Source organism: Cyprinus carpio, chromosome A8, assembly GCF_018340385.1.
Source record: "Cyprinus carpio isolate SPL01 chromosome A8, ASM1834038v1, whole genome shotgun sequence".
Taxonomy (NCBI): domain Eukaryota; kingdom Metazoa; phylum Chordata; class Actinopteri; order Cypriniformes; family Cyprinidae; genus Cyprinus; species Cyprinus carpio.
The window spans coordinates 9,551,617-9,571,384 of record NC_056579.1 but is presented as its reverse complement, the minus strand read 5'-3'; the positions used below and the strand labels follow the sequence as shown (position 1 = coordinate 9,571,384).

Sequence of the window (19,768 nt, the reverse complement as noted above, 5' to 3'; positions counted from 1 at the left end):
AAAAGCAAAGATATGTTTTCCCACAGATGTATTAATAATAAACATAGACAATTTAATACTGACATGTCAAAGTAAAATATTTTTATCTTGTCTTTTTATATAGATTACTGTATGTTTTTAAACGGTTTATATTTTAATATTGGTAATTAAAGCCTACTGCGTTATTATACAATATCATGTTTGAAAATGCCATTTATTAATAATTTTAGCCTTCAATCCAACAGGTTTTTAATTCAAGTTTACTTACTACTCCCCACCTCTATAGCTCCTCCTACTTCAAGCTAGAAGAGTGAGACGCAATGAAGAGTGGGAAGGCTAACGAACATCTTTGACTGGAGTGAAAAAAAATACAGCTCTATTAGCCTACACCAGCAGATTATTACATGGCACGACGGTAACCGGGAATCAAGATTTATTCCTGGAGGGCTCAGCTTTTTATTTTCGGATGAGAAATGTCCTCGACGGCGTCCAGGCCTTTATTTGTTATCTGAGAGGAGTCGTAGCTGAGTGGCTAGCTGGCTAACTCCCCCCTACCCTCACTACGAGCTAGCTACTTAGCGACAGAGGTGTGAAAACATAAAGAAATCCGGCTTTGGCAGGTTGTGGTCAAGAAAACGACACGTATGTGGACAAATATATACATTAATGTGTTTGTTAGCAATATAATGTTCGTTTTGCAGCTGAAATGAGGGGTAAATGTTGAGTTAGCGGTGAGCGGGTCTGTTGGGACTGATGTGACCATTGGTGGATATTTTATTGGAGCCTCTTAAACCGGCAATATCAGACAATATATTATTTATATTTGTAGTCTATAAAGTGTCAAATAACAGGTAGACTATCAGTTTAGGGCAGTATAGCTGGGAGATAGGTTTACTGCATGCCTGAGTTAATTCTACCTGGGTATTACTTATTAACCATTTGTTTACTGTTGGAGCTTTTTACCTTTTTAAGAATTGGTAGAAAATGTCGCATAAGAAATATCTAAAGAAAAGAAAGAGCTCCGTCTTATTTTTGTTTTTTTTCTGAAGGAGCCTGAATGTAGTATTGTTTATAAAATAATTACTCCGTAAATTAGATGTTAAAGTAGTTATTTATTAAGTATTTCATTTTAAAAACGTTTTAAACAGAAAAAAAAAATCAATAGCACTTTTGAGAAATATTTTTACAATTATGTAAATTTACATGGGATCATATATGTTTTAATTAACTATTATAACTCCAAACAAACATGTTGAGATCACATGACCAGGAGTGTCATTTAACAGTAATAATATATTATACAATTTACTATTGTTACTCCAAATATAATGTACATACTACAAAGCCCAGTTGAAATTTACTTCATGTGAGTAGAACATTACATAAAATGGTTTGTGTTGAATATGTATTGACTACAATCTCCTGTCATCTCTTTTGCAGCTGACAATGAATGGCCTTTCTGTGAGTGAGCTGTGCTGCCTGTTCTGTTGTCCCCCCTGCCCCAGCCGTATCGCTGCCAAGCTTGCCTTCCTGCCTCCTGAACCTACCTATGCCCTCCTGCCTGATCTGGAGGCCGGGCCGGTACCTGCCGCATCCACAGGGACATCAGGCCTCCGGTCCCGGGGAGGAGGTGGTGGTGGCGGGAGTTCGGTAGGGGGAGGGAATGCCACAGGGGAGGGGCGCTGGAAGCTCCACCTTACAGAACGGGCAGAATTCCAGTATTCCCAACGGGAACTGGATGCCACGGAAGTGTTCCTGACTCGATCTAGTAGGGGGAACAGAGTGGGCTGCATGTATATCCGCTGTGCCCCCTCTGCCAGGTAGGATGGGTGCATTTTAGTTACAATTGGAGGAGCTTAATTTATAGGTTTATTTTTGTTTGTTTGTTTTATTTTCCACAATAATATATGTTGAACTCAAAATGTCACGTTTCCTCTGATTGACCCCCCTTTTCCTCCCATGGGTCATTTACATTCCTTCATTCTTTTTCCATTTTCCTTTGTCCCATTTCCTGCTTCCCTCTCTGAGTTTGTCTGCTATCTTTACCCAGAAGCCACACCTTCCTGGACACATTCTTTCTTTATCACACACCACTTTATTCCCACTGTTGTTACTTGTTCCTTTGTTGCCTTATTTCCTTTTTAAGGGTGATTTTCTTAGGATGAGTACAGTTGTTTTTTGTTGTGGTCAATATTGTGGATGTCTTCACTTTACTACACAAAGTGCCTGTTAATTTGTTTTTGAAAGTCTGGCTTTGAGATAATATTTTTATAGTTGTAAACTAAAACTATTAAAAATGGTTTTCTTTAATTGAAATAAAGCTGAAATAAATTATAAACATTTTATGAAAAAACTGAAGAAAAAAAAAATGGAAATGTTGCCATAGCAACTAACTGAGAAAATAAGTTAAAGTATTAAAATTAATTAAAAAAAATTAAAGCTTAATGGAAAATTTTAAGGCAACATCTAATAAAAAAGACAAAAGCATTTAATAAAATACAAAAACTAAAAAATAAAATGAAAATATGAACATACTTAAATAAATAAAATTTTAAATATAATAAAAATAAAATGTAATTAATACTATATAAGTAATTCTAAAGTAATACTGCCAGTTTTTTTCTTTTGCCGCTGGATTATTTGGATACTCTGGTATTATATGATTCTACACACACACACACACACCCGTGTTAGTTATGAAATGATTCCCTGCAGCATATCGGTCTCTGGCTCACTGCAATTGTGCCTACATGCCCAGTGATTCAGTGAGTAAAATTATAGGTTATTAAGTCTCTTTGTGGATGCATCTTGACTTGGATGTTGAGTCAGACCTTGAAATAGTGTAATGAGCCTACTAGAGTGACTTTGCACTACAAATCCCATCACCCCTTTTGTCTGTCTCTCTCCTCAGGTTCACTGTCTTGTTCTCCCATGGTAACGCAGTGGATCTAGGCCAGATGAGCAGCTTCTATATTGGCCTGGGCACTCGCATCAATTGTAACATATTCTCCTATGATTACTCTGGCTACGGGGTCAGTACGGGGAAGCCCTCAGAAAAGAATTTGTATGCAGACATAGACGCAGCGTGGCAGGCTCTACGCTCACGGTGAGACATGAAATCAATACCAGGGCTCAACCAAAACAACTGCATGACTGTTGTAGAGTTCAGGTTTTACAATGCTGCATCTTAATGTGTAATCTAGACAACTGTTAAAAAGTCAGTAAGATATTTTTTTAAGATATTAATAGTTTAAGTCCGCATGGACCCATTTAATTGATCAAAAGGGACAGTAAAGATAGATATTTATAATGTAACAAAATATTTCTGTTTAATAAATGCTGTTCTTTTGAACATGTGACTTATCAAAAAAAAAAAAAACACACAATGTATGTAACCTAACATAAACATTTGCTCTTGGTCTGAATAGGCTGTAAATCCCATTGACACGAGACAGTTATTTGCTCAGTATTAATAATTAAATTTTGATTCCTCTATTTGAAACAGATATGGCATCAGCCCAGAGAATATTATCCTTTATGGACAGAGCATTGGCACGGTGCCCACGGTGGACCTGGCATCACGATATGAGTGTGCGGCTGTGATTCTCCACTCCCCTCTCACCTCTGGCATGAGGGTGGCCTTCCCTGACACTAAGAAGACTTACTGCTTTGACGCATTTCCCAAGTGAGTACCAAAAAAGTTTAGGTTCTTATTTGTCATCAATTATTTGTATGCCATTACCAATTTGTTGGAGGTTTGACATGGCATCATCATTGCAGTTTGTTTATGAGCTGATGATTTGCCTTGTCATGGCCAGCACAGATTGCTGCTATTTATGAGCAATCCACTGGGTTTTGGTTTTGGCGAGAGCAAACTGAGTGTGTTGTGATGTGGTTTGCTGGTGGATATTAATCTGAGCTTCTTGTTTCTTGTTGACTATCACACATTGAAATATATAGATGCAAAACATTTTTCAATCTTAGAATTAGACTTTCAGCCCTTGATTAAAGGAAATAAGGCTTTTTTTTTCTTCAAGTGTCATTACAATCATTTTCATTGTTGCATGTCGGCTGTGAGGGAGGTTGGCTCTACACTCAGTAGGCGGTGTCACTCAGTGCCAGTGTAGCAGAACACATGGTCGCCATACAGCTATAGTCAAAACCGCCACTGTCCTCGCACAACTGCTGTGTAGTTGGCAGGCAGTTGTTTAACTTGCTGGCCCCCACACATACATGCATGCACCACTTGAATTTCCAAAATGTAGTTAGCTACATAACAATTTGTAATTGTTGTTATTATTTATAAGTGTTTGTATGTACTGTTCCGAAGTTTGTAGTCAGTATGTAATAATTTTTTTGGTGCTGACCAAAATTTGAGTAAAAACCATAATACTGTGAAATATTAAAATTTTCATGTATTTTACAATGTAATTGATTCCTGTGATGGCAAAACTGAATTTTCAACATCATTACTCCAGTCTTCTGTGTCACATGATCCTTCAGAAATCATTCTGATATGCTGATTTGCTGCTCAAAAACATTTCTTATCAATGTTGAAAACAGTTGTGCTGCTTATTTTTTGTGGACACTGTGATATATTTTTCACCCTTATTTGAGTAGAACAGCATTTATGTAACAAATCATTTATCATTATAAATGTCTTTACTGAAACTTTTAATCAGTTTAAATGGGTCATTGCTAAATAACAGCATTCATTTCTTACAAAAAATAAAATAAAATGCTGATTCAAACTTTTTAAAGGTAGTGTACTATTACACATTATGTATTCAGCTGTGTTAAATTATAGAGTTAATTTAAAATATCTGGTGCAAAAAGTCAACATCACAATTTGAGTGACATAATCAAAAATACAGCTATAAGTTAGAAATAGCTACAGTTTGAGCTATCACGCTACTGAAAATTTAGTTGAGTTGAAATTAATCTGTGGTGTTTCATTGATCATATGTTAAAAGTGAAATGAGCTTTTCAGTCTATTAAGTAATTTTTTTCTCTGTGTATTGGGGAAGTTGTTTTTCTTTTAACACCCTGTGTCCATTTGTGTGTCCCTATTTCAGCATTGAGAAAGTGTCTAAAATCACATCTCCAGTGTTGATCATCCATGGGACGGAGGACGAGGTGATAGATTTTTCCCACGGGCTGGCCCTGTACGAGCGCTGCCCCAAAGCCGTGGAGCCGCTGTGGGTGGAGGGAGCCGGACACAATGACATCGAACTGTACAGCCAATACCTGGAACGCCTGCGACGTTTCATCGGGCAGGAATTGGCCGCACAACATGCCTAAGCTCTCCTCCGTCTCCCTCTTGTCATCCCACCATCTCCCAGTCCGAGTGAGAGTGAGATGGATGCGTCTCTTATGCATAACTTATTGAAGGCTGTCTTTTTGTATGGACAACGTTACTGTTGGGGCAGCTTGACAGATGCTCCTCTGCTCAGATTTGTTTTCTTAAGTGTTTTTTTTTCTCCCACCGTTTGTCATCTCCTTGTACATGTGAGCGTGCATGTGTGCGCTCGTGGGAACTCTGGGGGATGGGAGTGGAATTACTCTGGGGCAAGAATGGATGGATGAATTCCTCTGCCGGTTTCAGTCCATGGAAATAAGCCAGAGTCAGACGCTGTCCTGTACCTCCAACCTAATGGTGTTTCTCAATATCTGAGCATTCATTTGTCAGTTGAATGGTTCACTTCTCCGACCTGCTCACATTATGTCTCAGCCTGAGAGATCTTCGCTTCCCACTTCTTGTCAGACAACCTAAAATAGCTCGATGTCAGAGCCTGGCAAATTTCCTAGCCTGGCTGACCCTGTAGGATGGAATAAACCGGTTGTTTGGTGAAGAATTTCAGGATTGAGTTTTAAAGCATCCTACACAGGTGCAATGATGCCCACCTCTGCGTCTTCATTAATTCTTCTATACCCTTTGGCTTCCTCTGGTTGGCTGTTGTCCCCAGGTGCGTGGGTCCCTTCCCTCATATACCCTGCAGGATGCTGACCTCTATGCACTGATGTTCTCTTCCAATGAGTTTTTGCCTTTATGTGAAAGCTGAGCTTGGGATGAGATGATGACACCTGATGATCTACACAGCTCCAGGCAGGGAAAGCGCCAATGCTGGGATGCTGGCTTTGTTTCCAGCTTTATCAATTTTTTTTTTCTCTTTATTGTCTCTTTCCTTTCTTCTCAGCATGTGAGGGTGTCCATAGCACCCTGAGGTGAAAGAAACTGGGAGGGCTGCTCGGCTCATCATCATATTTCAATGAAAACACCACACTTGGGATGACATGATACGGAGTATATTCATGTCCAGATCCATACGTCATGTTTCTGAACTGTTGGGCCAGTAGAAAGATCAAGGTTTCATTATGTCGGGACTTTTCTAAAGCCAGATCTTCGGCGTAGCATTTCCACCTTCATTCTCAAGTAGTTTAACCTTTGAAATGGGTTTAGGGTTAATAAATGTTTTAATCGTGTAAGAATGACTAATGCACACAACACGGGTAGCAGTCAGAGGTAAATACAGAAGTTACTTCTGAACCCTGTGGCAATGACACACAACTCGCAACCAGTTTATCTTGTTTTTAGCCTGACGTCAAGTATGTTTCATGGAATCATGGAAATGTTACTCCTCTCTTGTTGGCATTCAAATCGGAGCTCAATCTATAATTGTGCATATTTACTCGCCTCTTTATCGATTGTTTAAGCAAATCATTTCAAAGCAGAGCATATTATATAAAGACTCTTCTTAATGATAATAAAGGATTTCCCTTTTTCTTTCAGTGTTAGATTGCTAGTTAGTGGCACATTGTTTAATCCATTTAAGTAATATTCTGAGCCATGGTGGGTTTAAAGATTATAACTAGCAATAAAGGCACAACAATGAGGTCATCTAAAACCTATTTTTAGGCTGCTTGCCTTTAAAGGGAGTTTGTCTGATATGATCTGGATGCAACTATGACTCTTAAAGTTATCACGTTGCATTATGGTTAGGAAGATTGTAAAAGCTTTCAAAAACACTAGCAGTGAACTCAAAATCATTCAGAGGTGTCTTTCTTTCAGTCTAAGCTTTTCAACTGTGAATTATCAAGGGAACTTGCTGCTATAGATATCGATTGAACAGTCTCAATGAAATTAAAAGGGCAGAACCCTGCAACCTTTTGTTGTTTTCCAATGCATCAAAGACTAAAAGTCTTTTCAGTGAGATAAGACATCGCTTCCTCTTTCTGGAGTGAATCCATTCTTGCCCTTTTAACACCGTGTGCTGCACAGCAATTCTGGATTCTATACAAACGATTTGTTTAATTAGATTAATAAACTTCAATATCTGTTAGGGTAGGGTAGATGAGTTGAGTATTCTGATTTTATGGCACCAGAGTTTTAGACGTCTAATTTCTTCTCTAGATATCCTGTTTATTTTCTTTTTCCATCCACTCCACTTGGTCTGTTAGTATGTGCTCTGGTTAAACTGACTCACATTAATGCACAAAGCACTGTCATTCTATATTCCGAAAACACTGATTTGTACATAATATCTGAAACCTAATTCCAGCAGATCTGGTTCCATGTTTCATCATGCATTTAAGTATGTAATCTGAGGTTGGACACAAGGGGCTTGTTCTTTCTCCATTCTAACCAAAGATGACAGGTGTTGGAGTTGCACTGGCCGCCCACTGCCATTTGTCAGCGCTCAGATATTGATTTGAAGGAGGAGGCGGCGGCAGACTTTGGCTTTTAGACAGAGCCAGGTCTCACACAATATGGGCTGCTGTTGATGCCACCGAGGGGAAGTTTTTGTGTGGACTGTTGGTGCGTGTTTACCTCCTGTAAGACACAAGTGTTTGGACGGCTGAAGCAATATCGACTTGGAGCCAGCAGACTGGATGAGAGGATGCTCTGTGTGCGCATACAAGAGGGGAGGACGTTGGTTTGGGAGGGGGCTGGAGTTACCCAGAGGCTCCATCCCAACACATTCAGAATCAACTTTTTATTAAGATTAACTTTAAATAAAGTTATAGAAATGATTTTTAAAACTATCAGATGTATGTACTGTATAACATTGTTTGAGAAGCTTAATCTTGAGGTTTGAGAATCTGTTTTTTTATCTTAATGGATCGGGAGCAAGAATCATTGGGGTGTTACTGTTCTATCCTTTTATGCATTATTCTAATGTTATTTTTAGTTTTAATTGTCTTTTTCCTTTTCCAGAATTATTAAAAAAGAGATCATAGAAAATAAAATTATGAATTGATAATTATTGTAACTCTATTTTTTTGTAACATCACACAGGTACATCACATTTATAAAGCAATATATTATTTATTGTTTTACACATGTATATAAATTATAATTATATACTTAATTATATAATTATAATTTAATATGTTTACATTAATTAATCGATAATTATTGTAAATGATCATTATTTTATTGTCCAATTACTGTAAACCTAACATCACACCGGAGTGTCATATTTATACATCAAAATATTACAATTAGTAATTATATTAGTATTAATATATTGTATGTATTATTGCATATTTTTTAATTAATATTTGATGTATTTAATCTGGAATGTGACGGATTGGTAATTATTGTAAATCTTTTCTAATAGGAACATCACTTTTACACGCAGATGTATTTATTTTATATCAGTTATGTTAATTATTTATATTTAAATAAATGTAATACATTTGTATTTAAATATCTTTTATAAAATTTAACCTTGAACTTGACCATATGAATTGATAATTACTTTAAACCTATTTTCATGTTACATACTAATTTGTATGCTGAAGACGTAATACATTTAGAATAATTTAATACTTTTATTTACATTCACATTTATTACATCTCTTTTGTATTTTAAAATGTGATATCCATATTTAATATGAACTTGAAATGATTAGCTATTGTAAATCTCTTTTCTTATAACTGCACTCAGTAACATCACATTTATATGGTGATATATTTTACAGGCTGAGCTGGGCTGAGTTTCCCAGAATCCTTGGGCTATAAACATCCTCAGGAATCGTAAAACGATGGTAGCAGCTGACCTGCATATTAAATTGTGATCCTCAACTCTTGTGGCACAGATATTAAGTCCCAACAATCAATGATGAGGCTTTTATAATTCAAGGCACAGAAAGAAACATTATGATGTGTGAGCGTGACGGATAACGCTCTGTTGCCGTTGGATGTGTGTTGTTTATTCATCATGTAGCTTTTCATTTTTCTTTTCATCTATGTAGTCGACTCCTCATATTCATCAGTTAATGCCAAAACGGTCTCAAAACTCTTGATTTGAATCTTCTATTGGAAAACCAACCAGTACAAGAGTGCATGCATGTGGGCGTAGAGAGAGAAAAGAGTCGCTGAGGATTTCTGGAACAGCAGATGGGTTCCGTTATTATCTGTAACAAAAAAACTCCAATTATCTGCCTCGTTTTAATTACTGCCCTGCAAGCTTTGGCATGACCCAGACTATTGGTAACAGCTACAGTCAAGAGGCATTAGTAGGCTACTGCCAGATGGGATTTAAGGCCTTCTGTTAAACACACACATGCCCACATGTATGTGGATATGTGCACAAAACCTTGTTTCTACAGTCTAATCATACTTGGATTATTCACACAATGCCAATTTGCTTACATTCAAATGTGTCACATTACTTTGAGACCTGCTGTAGATATGCAAAATACATTAAAGGAATATTCTGGGTTCAATTCAAGTTAGGCTCAATATAGAACTTGAGGCATAATGTTGATTACCACAAAAATAGATTTGGACTTCTATTTGATTAGGTAACAGTCAGGCATTTACAATGGAAGTGAATGAGGTCAAGCTGTTAATGTTAAAATACTGTATTGCCACAAAATGTAAACCACATTTTAATTGTGGACAAATCGCTTACAAACCTTTGTTGCCATGACAACATAATGCCTAAAATAAGCCAACAATTATTTTTTTTTAATAGAAATAGCAGATTTTCAGTTTTATGCATGTTCTAAGTTAGGCCTAACTCTGTGATTATTGTCGGTGCAGTGCAGGTTTTGTTAATGTATGTCTTTATTTCAGCACACTCCAAAGGTAGACAGATGAGTGGACGGAAATAAGACATTTATCATTGGTTGCTTCAGGAGACGTGATTGTATTTTAGTTATATCATCCTTTGTCTCTTGAGTTTGTATGGCAGTTTGCCCGAGGCTTGCTAGGGGGAGATGCAGTGCAGATTTCAAATCCGACCACTAGGGGGCACTAACTACATTCTCAATGCACTGAGACACATTCAAATGGCTAATCAACTGCTCTGTTAGACATAAATGTGAAGGAAACTATGCTTTGTTAGTCTGTTGTACGTCAAACTTAAATGATCTGCTAAAAAACAATAGCGTAAAACACCCTTTTCAACTGATACCTACTCTCAACTCTACTCTACTTCCAGCATTATTATTGCAATCAGGAAGGGCATTTCCAAGCTAAATTTTTATGGGACAATAATAAAGAATTTCATCTATAGACCAGATCTGATAAATGTAAATATAACATAGGAAAAGTGTCATAGTCACAGCATAGTTTCTTTTACAGTTCACTTTTTAGTGCCATATTTACATTTGTCAGATCTGCTATATGGATGAAGCTTTTTAGTAGAGATTCATCATGAAACACCCTTCCTGATATATAATAATAATGATGGAAGTAGATATTAGAATAGCTATCAGTTAATCAGTTATTTTTTTAGCAGTGGGATCTAGCACACTAACAAGGCAGCACGTTTGATATTTGATTCATGCGGTTTGATGTTTGCATTGACTTTCTTTTACTACATGCTGTAATTAGCATCACTGGTAAAACTCTTCCTTCCTCACCATAGCCACAAAATATGTGTTTGCACTTCATTACAGAGTGTTTCATATCTTCACTGTCATCTGAGGTCTGCATCTCTTTACCATTAAAGGAATCTGTGCTGCAGTCTCACTGTGGAGGGGGAAAAACATCAGAAGTATGTGTTTAGTCCTCACTGTGTTTGTGCCTGTGTCTACCACACTGCCAAACAAACAAACATAACCCAGAGTGCTTGTGAAAATAGATAGAGCTTTTCATGGAAACCAACTGAGCTGAAATATTGCAAGTTGCATTTGTCACGGTTATTATTTTGTGTATTTTTCTTAAGTGGTCTTGAGCAGTTTTTCCCAAGACCAGCTACGGCCCCCGAGGTCAGTGGTGTCATATGGTTCTGCTTTGCTCACATTTAGCTTTGTTTGGTCGATTTATTGTGGTTCAAACTGACCTGGATATTGGGTAATTGAAGATTCGGGGACAGCAGGCAAAATGGATGCAGTGCCTGCGGATATAGAGTTATTCCTACCCTCTTTCCAATACTGACAACCTCTTATGCTGTAATCCAGTGTTGTATTTGTTTAGAACTTTTTTTGGACTGTTTCTGCTTGTAAACTACTTGATCGCTTCATGTTTTTCTCTTGATTCAGATGAGAAAGATTTTTCACTGGAGAAAGCTTTATTATGGACAGATGACTCATATTTTAGCAAAGTATGGCTTACTTGTGGATTATTGTGATATTATTATCAGCTGTTTGTACTCTCATTCTGACGGCACCCATTCACTGCAGAGGATCCATTGGTGAGCGAGCAATGTAATGCTAAATTTCTCCAAATGTGTTCAGATGAAGAAACAAATTCAGACATCTCGGATGGCCTGAGGGTGAGTATTTATTCATTTTGGGTGAACTATTCCTTTAAAAGGATTTTTTTGTTTGTTTTTGTTCAGAATTCATTGTCATTGCAAGAATGGTGTTTATTAGCGTGCTTATTTGTTTTCTTAGTATTTTCAACTCACAGTTTGTGAAGAAGAAAGCTATCGGCTTTATGCAACTTTAGTTAACATTGTCTTTGCACAGAATTCAATTTTGTACCTAATGCAGTGCATAAAATGCTAGCATACATTCTGGTTTGACTCTTTATTTGGATGAACAGAACAGATTATGCTCTTTCCAGATATCAGCATCAAGGTAATGAGAGCTGTATTGCAACCCTCAAACTCTCCGCCATCTGGTTCTTGCATGAGATGCCATCACTCGATCTTTTTATTTCACATCTAATGTCTGGAATCATGTATGTGCCGGCTACATTCGGTATCAGTAACATAGAGGTTAGAGAAATAAATCATGACAAAGATGAAATATGATACATAAACTTCTGCCCTGAGACCATTTATCATTTAATAACATATTAGTGTGTGACCTTGGCCAGGCGGATACAGGAATTGGACCGAAACATATTTCACGTGGATGTAATATAACTTTGAAGACTTACCCTTTCATCAGCAGTAAAAAAATATTCACCTGCCACCATCTGCCCCGTTCATGATATTTTCTGTGTGTGTGATATGATATTTGAGGCGTTGTCTTTTTTAAATCATTCTGCTGTTTTTTACACCCTCACACATCTGCATAAATAGTTCATCAGCTTTTTAAACAGCCAAATTCAGATTCATTGAACATTGAATTTGGCACAAGTGTCTGGGAGCATCATGTATGTCTTCAACGGATAAGATATAGCATCAAGGTAATGAGAGCTGTATTGCAACCCTCAAACTCTCCGCCATCTGGGTTCTTGCATGAGATGCCATCACTCGATCTTTTTATTTCACATCTAATGTCTGGAATCATGTAGGTGCCGGCTACATTCGGTATCTTTCAAACATAGAGGTTAGAGAAATAAATCATGACAAAGATGAAATATGATACATAACCTTCTGCCCTGAGACCATTTATCATTTAATAACATATTAGTGTGTGACCTTGGCCAGGCGGATACAGGAATTGGACCGAAACATATTTCACGTGGATGTAATATAACTTTGAAGACTTACCCTTCATCAGCAGTAAAAAATAATTCACCTGCCACATCTGCCCCGTTCATGATATTTTCTGTGTGTGATATGATATTGAGGCGTTGTCTTTTTTAAAATCATTCTGCTGTTTTACACCCTCACACATCTGCATAAATAGTTCAGCTTTTTAAACAGCCAAATTCAGATTCATTGAACATTGAATTTGGCACAAGTTGAGAGCACTCTGTCTCACAATAGATTGCAAGCATGAGTTGAACACAAGTAACATGAGTCCAGTAACTTAAGAACATTACTGGGCTAGATGAAAAATAATGAGAAAAAAGATTCTGTTTTCTTAGTATTTTTCACTCGAGTTTGTGAAGAAGAAAGCTGCTGGCTATGATTATGATTAACTTTAATCAACATTGTCTTTGCACAGAATTCAGTTTTGGTGTGACTGCAGTGTGTAGAATCCTAAACATTCTGTTTGGTTTGACTCTTTATATAGATGAACCGATTATGTATTTAATTTATACATATGTACATATAGGTTTTATATATATATATACATGCAATTTGTGACTCTTTTGTCCAATTTTTAAATATACTTCTGAGTAAATTTAATGTTCTACATTAGTCAGTTAATTAATTTAATCGCTTTACATCGACTGACATCACTCATTAATCTAAAACATTCTGTCACCATACATTAAGATTTAAATAAACCTCAGACAACATCTGCAACAAACGCTGTGAATTTATCCCTCTGACAAACCCGTGTAATGTGTCATCACAGAATATGTGTTGTGATTTTACTGTTTACATTTCATCGTCATTCCATGTTGTTTCCTGGAATGCTTTCGCTGTGTTCTTTGGAACGAGTCCAGTGTTCCACAAAACTCTGGAATCTTTGAAATGTCCTGTGCAGTTAACAGTTGGGTTCCATTACACAATTGCGAGGAACTCATCAAAAACGTCCCTGAGTGGGCAGCAAGCATGTGAGATGGCTAGAAATACACCCCTCTGCTCCTGGCCTGACATTTTTAGAAGCATTTTACCAAACTCATCTGAACATTTATAGTGAGGTGAAACAAAAACCATTGTCTCTGGGGCAACACAATGAAAGCTAAAGGGTTACAAAAACCCATCGTGTATTTTCAGAGAACCCACATTTCTGTATGTTTTTTTCTTTCTAGAGGCTTTTAATGTCCTTGGTGACATAAAGTGACATAAAGTGACTGTGACATTCAGCCAAGTATGGTGACCCATACTCAGAATTCGTGCTCTGTATTTAAACCCATCCGAAGTGCACACACACAGAGCAGTGAACACACACACACACACTGTGAACACACACCCGGAGCAGTGGGCAGCCATTTATTCTGCGGCGCCCGGGGAGCAGTTGGGGGTTCGGTGCAGTTGGGGGTTCTCCCCATTGCTTCAAATACACAGTGGCTTTACAGTAGCTTTGCTTTTGTTCTTGCAGTAACAAGATTTCACTCCATACTTCTATATCATAAAGCACCATAAAGCACCTTGCTCAAGGGCACCTCAGTCGTGGTATTGAAGGTGGAGAGAGAACTGTACATGCACTCCCCCCACCTACAATTCCTGCCGGCCCGAGACTCGAACTCACAACCCTTTGATTGGGGAGTCCGACTCTCTAACCATTAGGCCACGACACACCATAAATGAACCCACATTTCTGTATGTTTTTTTCTTTCTAGAGGCTTTTAATGTCCTTGACACTCACACCAGCCCCTGTTTATTGCTCTGGGATCATGTCAGGTGTGGGTTGCTGGTGGGTCAGTGGCTACAGTGTGTTCAGCACTCTGGCTGAGGTGAGATCGCTAATCTGCTCGCAGTTAGACCACCGTGACGACCTCATCATAGACTGCAGCTACCTTACCAAACAAGGCCTTCAACTGTGGCATATAGACCAATGAGAAAAGAGATGTGAGACTCTTTTCTATAGCTTTATCTTCTCTTTCTTAATATTTAACACAATGACAATAATAAAAAGTCAACTACAATAGTAATAATAAGTAAAAAATTTGTTTAAAATGCACGAGTGTGATTTTCTTAGGAATAAAAGTTTTTCAAGGTAATTTTAATTTACTTTTTATTATTGTTGTTGTATTTGTATTTGACATTTTTACAACCTGAATTAATCTTGCTTTGTCATAAATGGGTCACATTATCTGATATTTTAATAATCTTACTGACCTTGAAGCATAGTCATGATGGTCCGCAGGAGTCCTCTCTGATATTATTTTCTGTTTTATGATTCCTCCTTGCATGTTTATTCAAGTTCATTAAACCACATGACTTTGATTAGGAGGACAAAAGTTCTTCAAAATTTTAATAAGCAGTGAAGCAGTTTTGTTATGCCAAACTACTTAAGTTTTTTTTCTTCAAATATTTCATTCTTTTAATGAGGTCTTTTTCTTCATTATGATATCACTTTTGTATTACCCTGACATTTTCGATTTTATGTCATCCATAAAAAATTCCAAATTAATTTTAATACAGAAATGAAAAACATGCTTATCATAGAAGAGGCACGTTCTAGTCATTGTATGTATGAATTGCATTTTTTATATTTCTGAATAAATTAATAGATAAGACCAAAAAAAAAAAAAAAAAAGAGAGAGAGAACAAAATGTCATTGACACAGCTACCAAACTCCCCTCTCAAGCACAATAGATTGTTAGACTGGTCCAAACCAGCTGCATTTTTATCAGCACTGGACATCTACCAAGTTCAAATGACCTGTAATTGCATTTGCATTCACGAACATTGAGTCAAGACTCCATGGAGAGTATGTTCATTGAGGCACAAGTAATAATGCTGTTGATTCGATTTGTACATGTGCTTGCGATTATAGCGAAAACAGTAAAGAAAGAGGCTTGGATTTGGGTGGCTGATAAAAGTCACCTAGGGCTCAACTTACTGTTGCATTTGGCACTTGTTGCATGGTTTTCTGCTCATGAAAAAATAAGACGTTGGAGCTTTTAGACAGCTATATGATTGAGAATATGTAGACCATTAGGCTGTTTGGCTTCAAGCTATAGCACAATGATCTATATGGTGCTTTATGATATAGAATTATGGAGTGAAATCTTGTTACTGCAAGAACAAAAGCAAAGCTACTGTAAAGCCACTGTGTATTTGAAGCAATGGGGAGAAACTGAAGTATCCCATGCCATTAAAAACCTAGACATCTCTAATAATAATGGATATGAACATGGAATAAACTGCACGGCTATTCGCTGGCTGCCATTAGGACCTGCAATCAAATCACAAAGAAATGGAGACATGATGGTTGGCTTGTGACTGCAAGTAATTCAATTGTGCTTGATCACATGCAATGCTACCCCTCAGCTACAATATACGTCATTACCCAGAGATATCACATTGCACCTCATATTGTGGCGTAATGTTGACGTCACTGTTCTTATCTCACCCAATACCCCATGTATACACCTGGCAACCAGAGTTAGCCGGGAGCAGAAGACAGGAACATTATTTTAGCATTGCGACTAAGAATGACAACTGTTTCAGAGTTAGCACTGCGCTGATTCAGGGTGATCTTTGGATGCTTCTCTAGCAGGAGTAAAAGCTAAAAAATGTTGCTCTTCAAAGTTCTTTGTCTTTGATAAACTGCCTCATTTCGTGTTCCCAACATGGTTTTGTGGCCCGGGTTTGAAGCAAATGCACCGTTTCAGAGCAGCAGTGTGGGATGAAAGCCAGGAAGAACAAAACTGTGCTTCTCTTTTGTTTATTTATTTGTTGTCAGTTCCATATCGCTCTCTTGTGAGAGCTTTACTTCACATCAAATGTGGAGAAGTGAACAAAGAGAAAGTTTCTTTGGCCTAATTTGATACTTTTTATTAAAAGATCACAATAAGGAAAATCATACTGGGTAACTGTGAACCATTAGGGCTCAGCCAACTCAATTACCCCAACTGTGACAGCAGCAAATCATACTGACTTTGTGTGCAAGGGCCTGAATTGTCACAATGGTTCTTATGCTGTCTTTACTCTAAATCATGTATGATATACATACACCACACACACAGATGTTTTCTTTTTCTATACGTAAACAATTAGTTTGAGTCATGTTGAGGAAATGCTCATGAGATTATTAAAAGGGACTTTTTCAGGTGTGTTTATTATCTGTCTGATAATGTCTAGTCATTCATGTACATGCCCAAGGCATCTTCAGCTGATGAAGTCACTAACTCTTGAATAACGCTTTACTGTTTGCACTGAGCCGACTCATCTATTATTATCTAGACTCCTTACTATATCTTGAGTATGATCACAGATAGAGGAATGAGGAAAAGAAGAAGAGACAGGAGGAGAGCTTTGTTTATTACCCTCCCTAACTGTCTTATGAAAATCTCACCTGTATACACATTTTTAATTTATTTATTTATTTTTTCAGTTGAGATAATATGTAATTGTAAATGTGTGCATCCCAATGGCCCCTAAAAGCCACAGAAAGGAATATTATATACAGGCTATTAGCATTCTGTCACTTTTAGGTCCCCTGAAATGTGCATAACAGAAATCAAATTATCATCTTGAGAGTGTTTAAGCCATCTTTATGTGTACTTGCTTCAAATTCAGTGTAAAGACAATGCAGCATAAAGCTGTACTAAAATATGAAAATATGGCAGCCCTCAAACACTAAAAAGATGGCTCTATTGCAGCTATGTACTATGAAACATACTTTATGGAAATATGTGAACGCAAATACCTGTATTCGTTGTCGTATGTCAAACTGTAATTCATATAGCAGGTGTACTGTTGAGTGGATTCTGATTGGCTGTCAATGTTCTTATTGTTCATCAGCTGGAATTCATTCTTAAATTGATTCTTACGATATTAGCGTTTTCATTGTAATTGTGGTGTGGACTGCCATATTGTCATAGAATTAGAACAATTAATAAAACTTTATAGTTATCATAATCATCATACTTAACGTCCTTTGGTGCACACGTCTATGTGAATTCAATTGAAACGGCGTCTTGAACGAGAAAAAAAGAGCAATCGGGAATTGACTGGACAGGTTGCTGGAAGGGTGGGATTATTGTCCCGCCCTCACGGCAGCGCACACGTCATCAGAGAAGAAATGTGATTTTTAGGAAGAGAGAAATTTTGATTGAGTCACATAGGCTACCTTTTAAAAATTAATGATGTGCACGGAGGAATCATTTATAATAAAAACTCCAGTATTCCATTAAAAAAATATTATAAATGAAATAAAATTCATTTGTCAACTTTGATTTCATGGTGACTTTAAAATGGGACCTTGCTTTGGTTTATTATTATTTCATGTTTGTATATTTATATTTTAGATTTAAACTATTTAACCTGCCTCAACAGATGTATTTCAAGCTCGCTCACTCGGTCTCCAAATTAAATTTACTTACGTTGCCACTTTCGCTTCTAAACCAAGAGTGATCCCCTCGTCCAAGTATCGCTCGCTGATTTATTTCCTAACCCCAAGTGATTAACAACAAATTAATTCCGCTCCAGTCCGCACTTCGCAGCTCTATTCTGCGTCAGGTTTTGGCATTGACTTGCGTTTGAATAGCTGTGGGTGACAGACTTACAACAGCGCTGAGATAGCAAACGCGTGATCTTTCTCTCTCAGACCACAAGCCGCGGGCTACACACTAGGGATTGCTGGAAATACTGCATTTCTACCAGACAATAAGAGTTTCCTTCAACGGGATTCCAGAGGCTGGACTCAAATTCGTAGGCAGCGCCGCGCGCACCAAACAAACGAACGTGCCTCTTTCTCCGTGCGCTCAGGAGCGTACTGGCGCAGCACTGAATAACTACTGTAGCGGGAGGTGATTGATAAGGCAAGTGTTTCCAGCCCACACGGACACGTTTTCGTAAAACACAGCTGGCTGCGCTGGCGTGGACTGTTTTGCCATCATTTGTTAGGCATAAAGCAGTTTATCCCCGCTTATAGCAAACGACTTCTTGGATACTGGATGGCTGTCCAAAGAGGAATACATCGGCTGCAGGACCAAGTCGGGAATGCCATTTGTTCACGAGTAGCATAAACGAGCCTTGTTGCGCGGTGTATTTTTTTTTTTTTTTTTTAACCCGGGGACAGGTGTCGTTGTGTACGTTTGGGCGGGGGCTTAGTTGTTGGGGCTTTGGACACAGTTGTCTTAAGGATGTCAGATCAGGGATCAGATCTACAAAGAGACAGGTGCGATAGAGAGGAGTAGATTTCACGCGGACCCCTCCTCTCCACTCCTCTCTTTCCCTCTCAGTCATTCTGGATTATAGTCCCGAGGAGGCGAGTCATTCACAGAACCGTGGCTCACCGTTTCCCGCGGCTGATATCGGTAAGTGTGCTGGTTTACCAAATTATAAGCTTCTGTTCTGTATTGTAGTAGTTGTTACGGGGTTTTTCTCTCCATCTCACTATTGCGATGATGGGTTTGGTTCTTCGAGCGCCCCTGAATTGTAATGTTTTTACACTTAAGGATATTATAGTCTTAGAATATTGTTAATTGTAGACATGTTATGATTTTTATATTTAGACATGATTTAGAGAATTGTTGGTCGTTGTTCTGATTTGATGTTGTCCATGAAATTCGGGGTGCAGAAATGAATAATTTTACAGTAGCTGTTTTGGAAATATTAATGTTTTGACAGCAATATCACTTTACTTGCAGCATATCTGAGCGTTACAATTAGTTTGAGCTCTAAGTTATGACATTATTTTATCAAATGCAAGTCTTAAAAGATTGTCTTATTTCATTTTATTTCTCTCATATGCCTCGATTTATTATTTTAATGTAGCCTTTTGCTCTCAGGTCGACTGCGTTTGTGCAGTCTTTTACAAGTGGATAAGTGCATTTCTCCAAACTGAGTGTACTTTTTCCAAACTGTTC

At 37.6% G+C, this 19,768-nt stretch overlaps 2 protein-coding genes across 2 annotated transcripts in view; both read left to right on the top strand.

Moving 5' to 3' along the window:
* The first annotated feature begins 279 nt into the window (after window positions 1–279).
* LOC109095370 (alpha/beta hydrolase domain-containing protein 17A-like) lies at window positions 280–8,240 on the top strand. The gene is made up of 5 exons (XM_019109078.2): window positions 280–621; window positions 1,420–1,799; window positions 2,891–3,085; window positions 3,485–3,664; window positions 5,055–8,240. Exons 2-5 carry the CDS (start codon window positions 1,426–1,428, stop codon window positions 5,278–5,280), a joined length of 975 nt encoding a protein of 324 aa, XP_018964623.1. The 5' UTR covers window positions 280–621; window positions 1,420–1,425; the 3' UTR covers window positions 5,281–8,240.
* A 10,159-nt stretch (window positions 8,241–18,399) lies between these two features.
* Window positions 18,400–19,768, top strand: part of LOC109057732 (semaphorin-6B-like) — a 110,607-nt gene continuing 109,238 nt past the window's right edge. Inside the window, exon 1 of the mRNA XM_042763021.1 lies at window positions 18,400–19,216. The gene's annotated coding sequence lies outside the window, so the exon portion shown is untranslated. The remainder of the gene's footprint in view (window positions 19,217–19,768) is intronic.